Here is a 15,225-nt window from a genome sequence, read left to right as displayed (position 1 = left end):
GTGATTGGACAACAGGTATGCTAATACTAGGATTGGCAAACAAGCCAATCAGAACAGGCCAATAATTGTATAAAAGACAGATAGCAAGCAAGCAAAAGTCAGTCAAGTCAGGAGCAGGAGAAGGAGAACCAGAAGAAACCTAAAAGAGCAAAGGAATCAGAAGAAGCAGCAGAAGCAACTGCAGGGTAACAGCAGCAGTGCTGCTGAGAGAGAGCAGAAGGATCCTTAGACAGAGCAAAGAGAAGCCTACAGAGAGTAAACATGTTAGCTATAGTATAGGACAGCAGTTCTCAAACTGTGGGTCGGGACTCAAAAGTGGGTCACAACCCCGTTTTAATGGGGTCGCCAGAGCTGGTGTTAGACTTGCTGGGGCCTAGGACCAAAGACTGAGCCCTACCACCCTGAGCCAAAGTCTGAGCCCCACAGCCCTTGGGCTCAGTTTACAGGTCCCCACAACTGGCGCTGAAGCCGTTGGGCTTCAGCTTTGGCCCACCCTCCTGAGGCAGCAGGGTGTGGGCGGGTTCAGGCTTCGGTCCCTCCTCCTGGGGTCATTTAGTTATAGGGCTGGCTCTAGGCACCAGTGTTCCAAGCATGTTCTTGGGGTGGCACTTTTCAAGGGGCGGCACTCCAGGGGTTTTTTTGCTTTGGCAGCGGCACTCCGGACCCTTTTTTTTTTTTTTTTTTTTTTGCTGGGGGTGGCAAAAAACCTGGAGCTAGCCCTGTTTAGTGATCTTTGTTGTCAGAAGGGGATCAAGGTGCAGTGAAGTTTGAGAACCCATGGTAGTAGGATATAGGATAGAAACAGGATTAATGAATGTATATGCTTTGGATAATAAAAATGAGAGCATCTGTGGTGTGTATGTTTATGTTACTATGTATAAAGTTTAGAGTTTATTAAGATTGCTGTCAGTGTCCTGCATAGGACTGATATGTGCAGAATATAATCCTTTAAGCCATTTCAACTATGACATTACGGTCTTGGGTAGTTTAATTTGTATACTTGTGCTAAGGGATTTATGTTTAAATTTAGGCTTAGATTAATTGTATTAGGAAAGAAAATACTTTGTTTTGGAAAAGTACTGCCTGGGTGTCAATAGTTTGAGTGGAGGGCTGTATCAATGTCCCAGGGTGAACAGATCTAGTCTGTTCTGGGGAGTTTCCTGAAGGACATAGAGAGATCCTTGGTAAACCCTGGCAATTCTACTAAGGAGGCCCCCTCATTTCACCTTGCAGGAACAAATTAATAGATCAGCATCTTGGGAATCCAAAAGTCAGCCATAGAAGGGTGACTCTGGGATCCTTGAGTGTGTTCTTGGGGTAACAGTAAGGGTTGATATACAACTAACATTTGGTGTAACTTTTTTTTCCTTGATGTAACTCTGTCTCTACCTAGGAAGGTGCAGATCCATACTACAAAACTGTTGAAACACACATGGCATTTCAAAACTATTTTCCTAAATAACAGGAACATATTTAATTGAAAAGTGAATCTAAAGCAGCAATTCCACATGCCAATAATGTGAGTTAAATAGCTGCTGCTAACTATTTCTCCTTAAGAACTAACCACCCAAATAATCAGGATGTGGCTGAAGACATTACAGAAGTTTCCAAATATTTGTTACCGCTGTCCCGATAAAATATACTTAATCAAATAGCAATATTTTATTCTAAATGTCTGCATTTAGAATAAGGTAGATAATAAACCTTTAAAAATTGTGAATTTTACATGTTAAGTAATAATACCACAATAAAATGCCTTATCTGCATATATTAAACTTTAATGATCATATATACTCTGCCACCTGAAAAATGGTTGGGCTTCAGTTACACTCAGAGTCATCTGTTGGCAAAGACCTATCAGAACTCTTATTTCATGATGTAGCCAGAACAGAACCACCTGGGAGCTCTGTAATAGCCAGAGCTATAGCCCTGTTCAGCTGAGGTTATTAATCCTGTTAAAATGGTTTCTTCCCAAGAAAAATCTGATACTGGATGACATCCAAGACCATTAGCTCTTAAGATTCCAGAGTAGCTGGAAAGGTATTTAACTAAATCAGCTAAACAGCCAGTTATGGCTGTAATGCTAGGAGTCTACTACAGGCCACCTAACCAGGTGGAAGAGGTGGATGAGGCTTTTTTTAAGCAACTAACAAAATCATCCAAAGCCCAAGATTTGGTGGTGATGGGGGACTTCAACTATCCGGATATATGTTGGGAAAATAACACAGCGGGGCACAGACTATCCAACAAATTCTTGGACTGCATTGCAGACAACTTTTTATTTCAGAAGGTTGAAAAAGCTACTGGGGGGAAGCTGTTCTAGACTTGATTTTAACAAATAGGGAGGAACTCGTTGAGAATTTGAAAGTAGAAGGCAGCCTGGGTGAAAGTGATCATGAAATCATAGAGTTTGCAATTCTAAGGAAGGGTAGAAGGGAGAACAGCAAAATAGAGACAATGGATTTCAGGAAGGCAGATTTTGGTAAGCTCAGAGAGCTGATCGGTAAGGTCCCATGGGAATCAAGACTGAGGGGAAAAACAACTGAGGAGAGTTGGCAGTTTTTCAAAGGGACACTATTAAGGGCCCAAAAGCAAGCTATTCCGCTGGTTAGGAAAGATAGAAAATGTGGCAAAAGACCACCTTGGCTTAACCACGAGATCTTGCATGATCTAAAAAATAAAAAGGAGTCATATAAAAAATGGAAACTGGGACAGATTACAAAGGATGAATATAGGCAAACAACACAGGAATGCAGGGGCAAGATTAGAAAGGCAAAGGCACAAAATGAGCTCAAACTAGCTACGGGAATAAAGGGAAACAAGAAGACTTTTTATCAATACATTAGAAGCAAGAGGAAGACCAAAGACAGGGTAGGCCCACTGCTTAGTGAAGAGGGAGAAAGAGTAACAGGAAACTTGGAAATGGCAGAGATGCTTAATGACTTCTTTGTTTCGGTCTTCACTGAGAAGTCTGAAGGAATGCCTAACCTAGTGAATGCTAATGGGAAGGGGGTAGGTTTAGCAGATAAAATAAAAAAAAGAACAAGTTAAAAATCACTTAGAAAAGTTAGATGCCTGCAAGTCACCAGGGCCTGATGAAATGCATCCTAGAATACTCAAGGAGCTAATAGAGGAGGTATCTGAGCCTCTAGCTATTATCTTTGGAAAATCATGGGAGACAGGAGAGATTCCAGAAGACTGGAAAAGGGCAAATATAGTGCCCATCTATAAAAAGGGAAATAAAAACAACCCAGGAAACTACAGACCAGTTAGTTTAACTTCTGTGCCAGGGAAGATAATGGAGCAAGTAATTAAGGAAATCATCTGCAAACACTTGGAAGGTGGTAAGGTGATAGGGAACAGCCAGCATGGATTTGTGAAGAACAAATCATGTCAAACCAATCTGATAGCTTTCTTTGATAGGATAACGAGCCTTGTGGATAAGGGTGACGCTGTGGATGTGGTATACCTAGACTTTAGTAAGGCATTTGATACGGTCTCGCATGATATTCTTATCGATAAACTAGGCAAATACAATTTAGATGGGGCATAACTGGCTGGATAACCGTACTCAGAGAGTTGTTATTAATGGTTCCCAATCCTGCTGGAAAGGCATAACGAGTGGGGTACCGCAGGGGTCTGTTTTGGGACCGGCTCTGTTCAATAGCTTCATCAACGACTTAGATATTGGCATAGAAAGTACGCTTATTAAGTTTGTGGATGATACCAAACTGGGAGGGATTGCAACTGCTTTGGAGGACAGGGTCATAATTCAAAATGATCTGGACAAATTGGAGAAATGGTCTGAGTTAAATAGGATGAAGTTTAACAAAGACAAATGCAAAGTGCTCCACTTAGGAAGGAAAAATCAGTTTCACACATACAGAATGGGAAGAGACTGGCTAGGAAGGAGTACAGCAGAAAGGGATCTAGGGGTTATAGTGGACCACAAGCTAAATATGAGTCAACAGTGTGATGCTGTTGCAAAAAAAGCAAACATGATTCTGGGATGTATTAACAGGTGTGTTGTGAGCAAGACACGAGAAGTCATTCTTCCGCTCTACTCTGTTCTGGTTAGGCCTCAGATAGAGTATTGTGTCCAGTTCTGGGCACCGCATTTTAAAAAAGATGTGGAGAAATTGGAAAGGGTCCAGAGAAGAGCAACAAGAATGATTAAAGGTCTTGAGAACATGACCTATGAAGGAAGGCTGAAAGAATTGGGTTTGTTTAGTTTGGAAAAGAGAAGACTGGGAGGGGACATGATAGCAGTTTTCAGGTATTTAAAAGGGTGTCATAAGGAGGAGGGAGAGAACTTGTTCACCTTAGCCTCTAAGGATAGAACAAGAAGCAATGGGTTTAAACTGCAGCCAGGGAGGTCTAGGTTGGACATTAGGAAAAAGTTCCTAACTGTCAGGGTGGTTAAACACTGGAATAAATTGCCTAGGGAGGTTGTGGAATCTCTGTCTCTGGAGATATTTAAGAGTAGGTTAGATAAATGTCTATCAGGGATGGTCAAGACAGTATTTGGTCCTGCCATGCGGGCAGGGGACTGGACTCGATGACCTCTCGAGGTCCCTTCCAGTCCTAGAATCTATGGATCTATGAATCTTTTTATCAATATCATTTAAAGACACTTCTGAATAGGGCTGATCAAAAAATTTCCATAAACTGTTTTTTGAAGAAAACTGGGATTTGACAGACAAAACATTTCATTTTGATGTTTTCAATTGAAATTAAATGGTCTGACTTTCCTGAATTAAAATGTTTCATTTCGGCTCAGTCCAACATTGCACTGTGTTCTCCTGAGCTGCTCGTGCCTCCTGACCGATGTAGTTCTGGTGCCTCAGAACTCTGTTCCACTCTACCTGCCTGGGGCTCACTGGGCTAGACTAGATCTCTTACAATGCACCACAGCCATGTGACTCTCATGATGCACTGCAATGAGTCAGCAACAAGGGAGAGTGTGGTGAATAATGGGTGATGTAGTCCCAAAAAAAAGTGCAGTCCTTGTGAGAGAATGGGGGCATGAGACACAAGAAATACAATTCCCAAGAGGCACCATAGAAGTTCAGGTAGCCAGATTAATGTCAAACTGCCCTGAAACAAAACACTCTTATTTGGTTCAACAAACTGAAATATTTCATTTGGATTTGCCCAATGGAACATTTCCAATTTTTGATGAAGTCAACTTCCTGGAAAGTTTTCAAATAAATTAATTTTCCATTTTTCGCATTGAAATTTTCTATGGAAGAAAATTCTGACTAGCTCTACCCATGACTAATTTGTTGACTGGAAGTCAAATTATTTTACCACAAACTTTCTCACACAAAATATCACTGCAATTATGAAAACAAAGATATCTAGATTTGTATTCATGGAGGCAATGGAGTTGTTTCTATAAGAGTTATATTATTATAGAAGCTGTTAAATATAGAGGCAATATCTTCATAGACACCAGTATATAGTTTTCCTCTGAAAATTACCTTTTTAAACATGGAATCATGAGCTGTCTGTTTGTTAGTTCTTGATACTTTCCATATAAAGCATGCTCAGGTTACAAATGACTTTTTTTTCCTATCAGCTGTGAAAATGCAATCTGAGATATGAAAGTCAACGTGGGTTTTTACCTCCTAATGCTTCACAGCCAATAACTAAGGTTCTGCAGACCATATACCCTCAAGTTATATTCATACTATTCCATTGTCTTTGAAATTCTGCTCTCAATGCCACCAGTGCAGTACCCTTACCTTCAGTATGTTTGCACAGATGAGAAAGCTTGGAACTTACTGAATTATTTTGTGGATGACGATGGAGGAACAGAATCCAGCTTGCTCTCACTTAGTAGGGTTAACAAGAGGTGAAATAAACAGTTCAAATACACTTTCATTACCAAAGACAGTGAACAGATCTCTGAATACACCCCGGGCACAAAGTTGTTGAATACACAGGGGCCTTCTTACATAGATGTTTTTCAGAATAAAAGTGCAAGTGTCTTCTTTCACACACTTTTTGAAGTTATGTTAGGTGTGATGAGCATTTATTTTCCAAATATATCCAACAAAATAAATATTTACTTTTTCATTTTAAAGCTTTACAGAAAAGCTTCCCCAATGGTTAGCAGATGGAGTTAACTGACACAGGGACAGAGACAATAACTGAGGCTTAACCCTGCTGTTCCTTCAGTTCCTGATAGGAAGTCTCTGCTCCCAGTGCTGCAGAGAAATTTAAGAGTACTGGAAAACCAGTTTCCAAAATCCAACTCAAACAGCACAGAAGTTGAAGTCCTCCTCCCTCCAATTATACAACTATGTCACAGAGACAACTCCCTCCCCCTTCAAACTTAGGAGTTTTCCCCTTAAAGCTCAGGATTTTAATGCGACACTCATCCCTTGGGCTCGTCTCCTTTCTCGCCTACAAAACAATTAGTCACAAAATGGCAATCATTGTTTCTATAATGATTCAGACAAACTGGAAGGAGTTCTGAGAACAACAATAAACATGTTCAAAGGTTGGAGGGACTGACTTACAATGAAAGATTAAAAGGGCCAGAGATGTATAGCTTGCCAGGCAATGATTAATGGGGGACGTGAGAACAGTCTACAAATATATGGCGGGTGTAAACATTAAGGAAGGAGAGTAATAATTTACAGAGGTACACGTGACAGAAGTATGACTAATACTGATGGAACATTTATGCTGAATTTGAGAGAGAACTTCCAAATATTCACCAGTGGAATATTTCTGGCTAGGGATCTGTGGAAGTCACAACACTTGGGACCCTTAATAATTAGACTAGATGAAACAGTAAAAAGTTTACTGTAGACAACAGCTTGGCATTGGCAGGAGGATGGATTGGATAAACTAAATAGTCTTTTCCATCTGTAACTCCTGTGATCCTATGAGACATGTTACACCAATGCAACAGGGTAATATATAGAACATTTAGCAGAATACAAACGTGACATTTCCAATTGGAAATAATAGTTTAATCTATGGAACTGACACTCAAAATATTGTCAGATAATCTGTTTGAAGTCATTAGTGTGTCACCCTACTTTAAAGCAGGAAAGAACTGAGGCCCTATGTGAAACCATCTCTTACTTGCAACCCAGCCTATATCTGCAAACACTGAGGAAGAGGTGAAGGGTTCCTCTTCAGAAGTTATATGTGTTGCATAGCCATACAGACAGATGGGTAACATCCCCAGTCCATCATAAATATGGAACTGAAGCAGTTAATAGGAAAGGTAAATGCAACTCAACTCCTTCTCCTGCAAGGATCTATAAAATCAGAAAAAATGCTTCTGAAGTTATCATGTACAATATAGACCACATAAATAGTAACTGAAATGTAAACTAAATGTACAGAAATAGAAAACATATGTCATTTACTTGACCCTATTCCACCAAAAATATCCTTATTTCCTGTTCTCAGTTTAATCCATCACAATCTACAACCGTCTTTAGTTATATAATCTAATACTTATCCCACAAGTTGCTGTGAGTTTATACACTCAGAACATTAGAAGAAAGGTTTTATTATCATACCCTCTTAACAGATATTTACAGAGATTATGATTCTTAAAGTCACTAAATATTATTTCCCTTACAGTTTTCTTTATTTCCCCAAGTTAAAAACTCAGAACATGTGTAACATTAGGACAATGCCATATTTGTAAAGAGCACTGACTCTATTCTTTCCAAGCCAGATTGTACTTGATTTCTTGCTTCCCAAAATATTACAATTGGACTCAACATTTCTGGTGACTAATCATCTAACATACTTAAAATATGATCAAATAATGGTACCTTAGGACTTATCTCCGTGGCAAGTTACTGCACGACAAGCCAGGGTGTGAATCTGCAGTGCACCATGGCCCAATTCAACCTCAGATTCTGCCTTTCCTGCCTGCCTCCTCTTCCCCTCCCCCCCCAAATATCCACCAATGCAGGACTGCTCCCCCAGTGCATTTCCTAGTGGTTTTTTCTCCCCTGTTTAGTTTAAATGTCTCAGGAGGCAGGGCTTTCATCACTCGACTTGGGCAATTCTTCCACACCATAACAGATCTTACTCCCAGAATGTTTTTTTTTCTGATATTTATCCAAAGTTTTCCCCTTTCTTAATGTGTCAGCTAATTACTCTTGAAAAAGTCATGGAAAATGGAAAGTCCAACTCTGAAACAAAAGCAGGGCTTTACAAATTGTAAATAAACACATAAATAATAAAAAAGATTAGTACTGGATGTATGTTAAAGTATAGTACAACTAATTTTAAAGCATTATCAGGAGTCTTGTTTGGGCTACATTTAAATTGCTGACAAAATGGTATCAAATTATTTTCCAAAGGAGAGAGTGTTCTGTTGCTAGTTGTGTAAACAAAACAGTAGTGGTTTGGAATGAGCACTATAGGCTGACAAGTTTTTAACCACCTGATAAACAGGTATATATTATAAAATATTGTATTGATGAGACAACAATATGCATTAGCTATTAGTCAAATATTATACTGATTTGTTATATTGCAAGTAACAAATGATTTGCCTCACATTTCCTCCCTGTAAACAATGGATTAAAATTCCCATGTTTTCACTTTGTGTAAAAATAGCACTTAGATTTGCAAGCAAAGTAGAGTTGCAAGTAGTATACATATTTCCAGCTATTCAAAATTTGGATCACATAAAGCACTGTCATCATCCATAGATGCAACATACTGAATTTTATGGTTTACTAACAGAATAGGTTAACAATCAGCCATAAGTGAAGATGCTAAAAGGTAAAATTAGCTAAATCTAAGCAATAATGCTTGACTTATTCAGTATGCCCTGTCTTTTTAAAAAAAGACATAGGGTAGTTAGTAGTTTTGTTTAATGTGGTTTAAAGAGCTGAACATTTTTACCCAGCACATAAACATATTGTATGTGTTGTCCATACAATAAATGGAGACGCTGCATCGAGAGGGAGAAATTTTAAACCTTTAGGATGAGATAGGTAGGCATGTGGGGGGAGAAGAAAAAATGCCACTATGGATTGCACACACACACACCCCTGCCCCCCAGTGGACTGGCTCTGTGTGCGGTAGTGTGGTTCTATTGCCTTTTTGCCCATGCATAACTGCACAAGATAGAGTAAGGGCAGGATTTTCTCTCTTGCTTGGACTATATAGCTCTGTTTTCCCAGTTATAAATGGGACTTAAATTAGAAAAGGCTCATAAAATTGTTTAGCGGGGAGTGTTCTTACCTCCTGGACAGTGCCTCACAGCCATTTTACATCTTCTGGACTCTGCAATGGTTGGGCAAGGTATTGTGTCCTTTGCCGGCTTTTTCACAATTTGCCTTGTTCTTGTTTCCAAACCCCATTTAAATCCACAGGTTTTGTTATTTCTGCTGCAAGTTCCCCATTCACTCCAGGGACCCACTTCACAGCCTTCTGATAAAGCAAAACAGGTCATAAATTAGTGGGCTTTGTCTGTATCTGTGTCTCTTTCTTTCACAATACCTGGCAACTCTAATTAGCAAGAGTATTAAATTAGAAGTTATTGCTTGTAAAATTTATCGTTCAGTGAAATCTCAAATTATGATCTTAGTTTGCAGTTTTTACAAGGCAATTGTGTCAGAAACCTGAATTGTCCTAAAATCTGACACAAACAACAACTAGCCAACCACAGATTCTTTGTAACAATTCCCTCTTCATGGCTTTCATTATTTTCATGGCTTTGTAACCATTCTCTCATCAACTGGTGACTGTTTTATATTTGACACTATTGTATTCAGAAGATTCTAACTTGTATTTTTAGGCTGTTTATCCTTTGAAACTAAAAATGTTCATCCAGAAGTTACAATCTGTGGCTTCTACTCAAGCAGTGTACAAAGTAGTGTATGTACCAAAAAGAATGGTCTTTTGAAACTTTGCTTGGTGGGCATATTCTAAGAGTGTGGTTCACATAGTGTTATTAGCAGAATGAACAAATTAATTAAAGAATCAAGATAAGGAGTTGGAAAAGGACAGAAGAAATAAAACACAAAACGATATGGTTAATCCACAAAAGCATAGGTATAGTAGCATTGTCAATGCCAACCATTCAAAGAGAATGAGTCAGCCTTCCTGCCCGTCCCCATCATGAGACTAGCTTACAAATCATGACAAAAATAACTTAATTAATAATGCTGGGTTCTCTTCATTTGTTCATGTTTTTCGAGCCTTTAGGTTCATGTTTTCCTCAGTTATAAAGGCTCAGTTTAAAAAATAAATACAAACAGAGTCTCACATGACATGATTCCAGGTGTGAGGCAAATCCACAACCAAAGCAGGGCTGCTCACTTAGCTGCCTCTCCAACATATCGATGACCAGGTCTGTGGCAGCCATGGAGGAGGAGGACCTCCTTGCAGAGCCCCTGCTACACAACATCCTGCTTGGTGTGCAGGTGGTGGAGATAGGGTGACCGGATGTCCCAATTTTATCAGGACTGTCCCCATATTTGTTGTTTGTCCTGCGTCCCGACCGATGTGCAATCGGGACACTGGACAAACAAGCAATTTTGCCCTCCCGGAAGGGCTCTCGCCCCCCCACGACTCCACCCCTTCCTTCCCCCACTGGCTCCCTCCCCAAATCCCCGCCCTGGCCCCGCCTCTTCCCCATGCACATGGCATTCCTCCTCCCTCCCAGGCTTGCTGCTGTAATGGCGGCGCAAGCCTGGGAGGGAGGGGGTGGTGGCCGGCTTCCAGTTCCTGGAACTGGTGAGTAGGGGCACCGGGCGGGCAAGGGGGGCTGCTCCCCCAGGAGGGCGACAGGGGGGCTCCGGACCCCAGCAGCGGTGGGGGAGAGCGGCTCGGGGCCGCATGAGTGGCCATGTAAAGTTTATTGGCTTTGGGGGGGACCCCGGCCGGCTCCTCACCCTGCCCTGTAGGGGGTAGCATCCCTGCCCTGCACCAGCATGTTGTGCTGGCCACCGCAGGCCAGGGAAGGTGCCAAGTTCCCCCCTCCCCGCTCGTCCTGGCTCCTCAGCTGAGCCCCCCCCACCCCCCTCCTGGGGGAGCAGCCCCCTTGCCAGCCCCCCTTGCCCGCCTGGTGCCCCTACTCACCAGCTCCAGGAACTGGAAGCCGGCCACCACCCCCTCCCTCCAGGCTTGCACCGGCATTCCAGTGGCAAGCGTGGGAGGGAGGGGGAAATGCTGCTCAGCTGAGGAACCAGGACGAGGGGGGGAGGGGGACTCGGGTCCTTACCTGGCCTCTTGCGGCCCTCGGAACATGCTGGCGCGGAGTGGGGACACTACAGGGCAGGGCGAGGAGCCGTCTGGGGTCCCCCCCCCCGCCGATAAACTTTACCCACTCGCGCTGCCCTGAGCCGCTTTCCTGCACCGCTGCTGGGGTCCGGAGCCCCACGCCTCTCGCTCCAGCGGCTCCTTCCCCACGGGGCGGCAGGATGTGCCGCATGTCCCTGGGAGGGGGGCAGTGGCCACAGCGCGGCCAGGGCCTGCTAATTCCCCCGGCACCTGCAAAACAGCTTTTTTTTTGGTTGCCCTCCCCTCCACACCCCTTCCCCCGCCCCCGCATCCTGATATTTCCTGTCAGTGATCTGGTCACCCTAGGTGGAGTCCCCTCTTGGTGCACTGGAGGTTGGTCCTGGCTAGTGCCACCAGGATCAGAGACCTCCTGGACTATGACTGAAGGGACTGGGTGGACTCCATACTGCTCAGCCAGTGCATGGGACTCACCACCCTCGTGTTCCCCATCGTGTTCTCCAGGAGGCATGGACAGCCTTATTGCCCATCTATCACACTTTTCTCTAGTCCTGCGGGAGGATACTCTCCACCTGCACCTCACCCCTGGCCCTCCGGACCTCATCATCGGGCCCCTGCCCTGCAAGCCTCCCCAGCCACCCCTGACATACCACCTGAACCAGCTGCATAACATGTAGCCAGTCTGCCTCTGAATCGTCCCCAGGAAACATCTGTATGCACTAGTGCTCCACACCCTGCATTTCCTTGCCCTCATGTTCCACCCTGATACCAATTGGAGGGAACTCCTACCACCCCAGAAGGGTAAATATTCCATTCTGATCCCATGACCCACTGGGGATATTAGTTGGTGGCTCCTTCATCGACCTGTGAGCACAAATGTGTACCTGGAACGGTTCACCACCTCCTCCTCTGACACCTGACCCTTCTGCAGTGAGAGGGAGACCATGGTGCACATTTATACAGGGTGCATCAGACTGGAGAAGCCCTTCATCCAGCTCCTCCAAAACCTTCGTAAGTTCTGGCTGCACTTTCCCCACACATCTTGATCTATACACACCCTGTCTGTGATCCTATGAAGTCACGAGACCTCCTCATCAATCTCTTCCTGGTGCTGGCCAAGGTAGTCCTCTACCATACCAGGAGGAGGAAGCTGGATTGTGGGGAAGAGGGGCTTTGCGACTGGAAGCCAGTTTCTGATCCCTTTTCAAGTCACATCTCCAAAGTTCCTCTGGGCTGCGTCCACTGGCTCCCTGGAGAAGCAGTGAGTGCTGTCCGAAGTTCTCTGCTCGGTGTCTCCCTTTGGATCCCAGATTTTATCCCGGTGACCTTCACTCCCATCCCTGTTTTTCCTTTTGTTGTCCCTTGTCATTGAGGACTGGGTCTGGTGCCCCCTCCCTCTTATGCTGCAGAGGAGAGCCTTTAGTAAAGGCAGGCCCACACCCGCCCACCCAGAGCCTCAATGGGTTCCCCTCCAACAGAACTGCAGTGAGCATGCCAGCATGCAGCAACAACCCAGTTTACTGACTTATCCCTCCCAGAGCCTGCAGTGACTCAGCCATCAAGAATGTGAAAGCAACCTATCCCTGAGTGGAGCGTGGGTCAGATGGCCCCGCAGGCTCTGATATTTTCCCAGTCCCACCAGAGCTATAGATCAGTCTGTACAATAACATTATCTGTCCAAGAACCCTCTTGCTATCTCCCAGTGTATCAGATTCTCTCAGCCTGCTCCTGCCCCAGCCTTGCCCAAGCCCTGTTCCAGTCTTGTCCTTGCCCTGCTCTGACCTTGCTCCAGGCCTTGCCTCCACCTCCTGACCCCATGGGACTCTGACCACCCAGCTGTGACCTTTGGCCTGTATCTGGACTCCAGGTACAGTACTGATTTGGTTTCTAACCACCCATCTTCAACCTCTGGCCTGCAGCTGGACTCTGGCTACAGTACTACTTCTGGCTTGTCTACAGACTATGCTCTCGGTTCTGACCCCAGCCTCTCCTCAAATCTCAGTTCCAGTGCTACCCTCAGCCCAGGCCTGCCCTGAAATCTGGCTTCAACCTCTGCTCTGACCACTAGGCATGACTATCAGGAGAGAGTGCCTCACATTACGAGCTGGAGCTTTAACAAAAATATCAAATATCATGAGACTCACTCAGGAGTCAGCAATGTTGGCTTAGTTTTATAAACTTTAAACGCTTTGAACTGGGAGTCACTCCTTTTCTGAAGTAAATCCAAAGCCATGGCAGGAATTCAGTTCAGTAGCTTTACAGAATCTGCAATTAGTACTCACCGTACTCTTGCAGATGGGAGCTATTCAGACATTGGGAGGTGGTGAGGTGAATTCAGTTTCCCTATCTCTGTCCTTTAATCCTAGCCCACGTGCCCTGTGTGTGTGGATGTGGAAGCACATGTTCATTTCCTCTTGGCTGTTGGGCCTCGCAAGGAGTAACCCCCTGGCAGGTTTCATGTGCTCCTATTTTTCCCTTCAACAGCTTGGGGATACAGGGGAGAGGCAAAGAGAACACACTGGGATTAGCAGCACTACTAGGACCACCCAGCAAGGACCACGAGCTGGAAAGACAAATCCTCTCTCTGCTCCCATCCTGCCCTCTACACATGTGACATGGGAAAGAGAAGAGGGCTTCAGAAAAAGCTGAATGAAGGAAGAGTTAAAATTCCCTGCTCAGTATGAACTCAGCCAGCCCTGTGGCTGGGCAACGGATATTGCATGGGTAGACTTAGGTGTGCACCAACCCCAAATTATATACATTATATGTAAAGGCCTGGTTTATAAGTTTTCAGGAGGATGAGGTTTTTAAAAAGCCAAGGTATAAGACCCTGATGATGGTGATGTAATAAAATTGACCAAACTCTGGTGTAGACATAGGGCAGAGCACCCCAATATTGTGCTATTTAAAAACCTAGAGAAGGTCACAATGTTAGAGAGAGAGATGTTTTTCTGAGAACAGTGACTAAGTTATTGAGATAAAAAAAGAGAGCTGGATTACATTAGTAGTTTCATCTAGTATATATACACCAATGTTAGTAAAAAAAAAATTTGTGATGTAATTACTTGAACTTGTCCCCTTTAATATCTAGAGAATTCAAAATGTCAGCACAAGACTATTATAAATTTAGATCCCAATTAATAAGGCATTTTGGAATCAGAAGTGCAGAATAAATCCAGCAGGCATTTCATAAAGATACAGGTGTTAAAATAACTGCTATGATAGAGTTGTGCAAAGACACTCACCCACGCATTCCATAGTTTCCTCTAAGGATGCAAATCCATCCGGGCATTCTCCAAAACAACGGCCTCTGTGTAAGTAAAAGCCAGCTTTGCATTTGGTGCAAAAGTCTCTGCTAAAGCAAGAGTCGCAGTTTTCTATTCTGCATCCTGAGACATATTTTAAAAGTTTTCAGTTAGAATAAGGCCAAACATGAAAACACTTGTAAAGCAATTAAATAGCAAAAATAGAAGAGTTTAAAAAAGGGATGCCATCAACCTGAGATCCACCCAGTATTTAAAAAAAAATTACCTTTAGCTACCACATTTGCCCCAGAACCCTCATGCTATTTTCTGTGATTTTAGAACTACATTTTCCTATTTTTAAAAAACAGATATTTTTCTCTTCCCTGTTGCTGTATTAAAGATACACCCAAACAACAGAAACTGACTCAATAGTGGAAATTGTGAAGTTAATTAAGCACAAAGTGCTGCCAAATGCATAAAGAAGTTAAAATGTCTATTTTTTCTCTTGCCTTAGATGTTAAACAGTTGGTACAATACAAATTTTAAAAAGTGCAAATTTTGAGTTGATTATCCTCCTGTGTGGGATAACATTGGGTTTAATAGAACTATATTTTATTGTGGTCCCCCCCTCCCCCACACACACATACACACTTGTATTTAAACACATTTGTGGGAGAAAAGGGGGAGAGGGAGATATTTAGAGAAAGAGGAACAGATAATGTGCTAACATATATCATCATTG

The 15,225-nt window shown here is 43.2% G+C and overlaps 1 protein-coding gene across 3 annotated transcripts in view; it reads right to left on the bottom strand.

Moving 5' to 3' along the window:
* The window catches only part of RSPO2 (R-spondin 2), a 173,951-nt gene that overhangs the window by 63,138 nt on the left and 95,588 nt on the right, over window positions 1–15,225 (bottom strand). For all 3 annotated transcript variants that reach the window (XM_054018730.1, XM_054018731.1, XM_054018732.1), the window contains 2 exons: window positions 14,484–14,627; window positions 9,238–9,426 (listed from right to left, as the gene is read on the bottom strand). In XM_054018730.1, the coding sequence (XP_053874705.1) occupies window positions 9,238–9,426; window positions 14,484–14,627 (333 nt within the window). The remainder of the gene's footprint in view (window positions 1–9,237; window positions 9,427–14,483; window positions 14,628–15,225) is intronic.

Source organism: Malaclemys terrapin, chromosome 2 (assembly GCF_027887155.1).
Source record: "Malaclemys terrapin pileata isolate rMalTer1 chromosome 2, rMalTer1.hap1, whole genome shotgun sequence".
Taxonomy (NCBI): Eukaryota; Metazoa; Chordata; order Testudines; family Emydidae; genus Malaclemys; species Malaclemys terrapin.
Note: the sequence above shows the minus strand (reverse complement) of the source record. Positions and strands in the feature narration are given on the sequence as shown.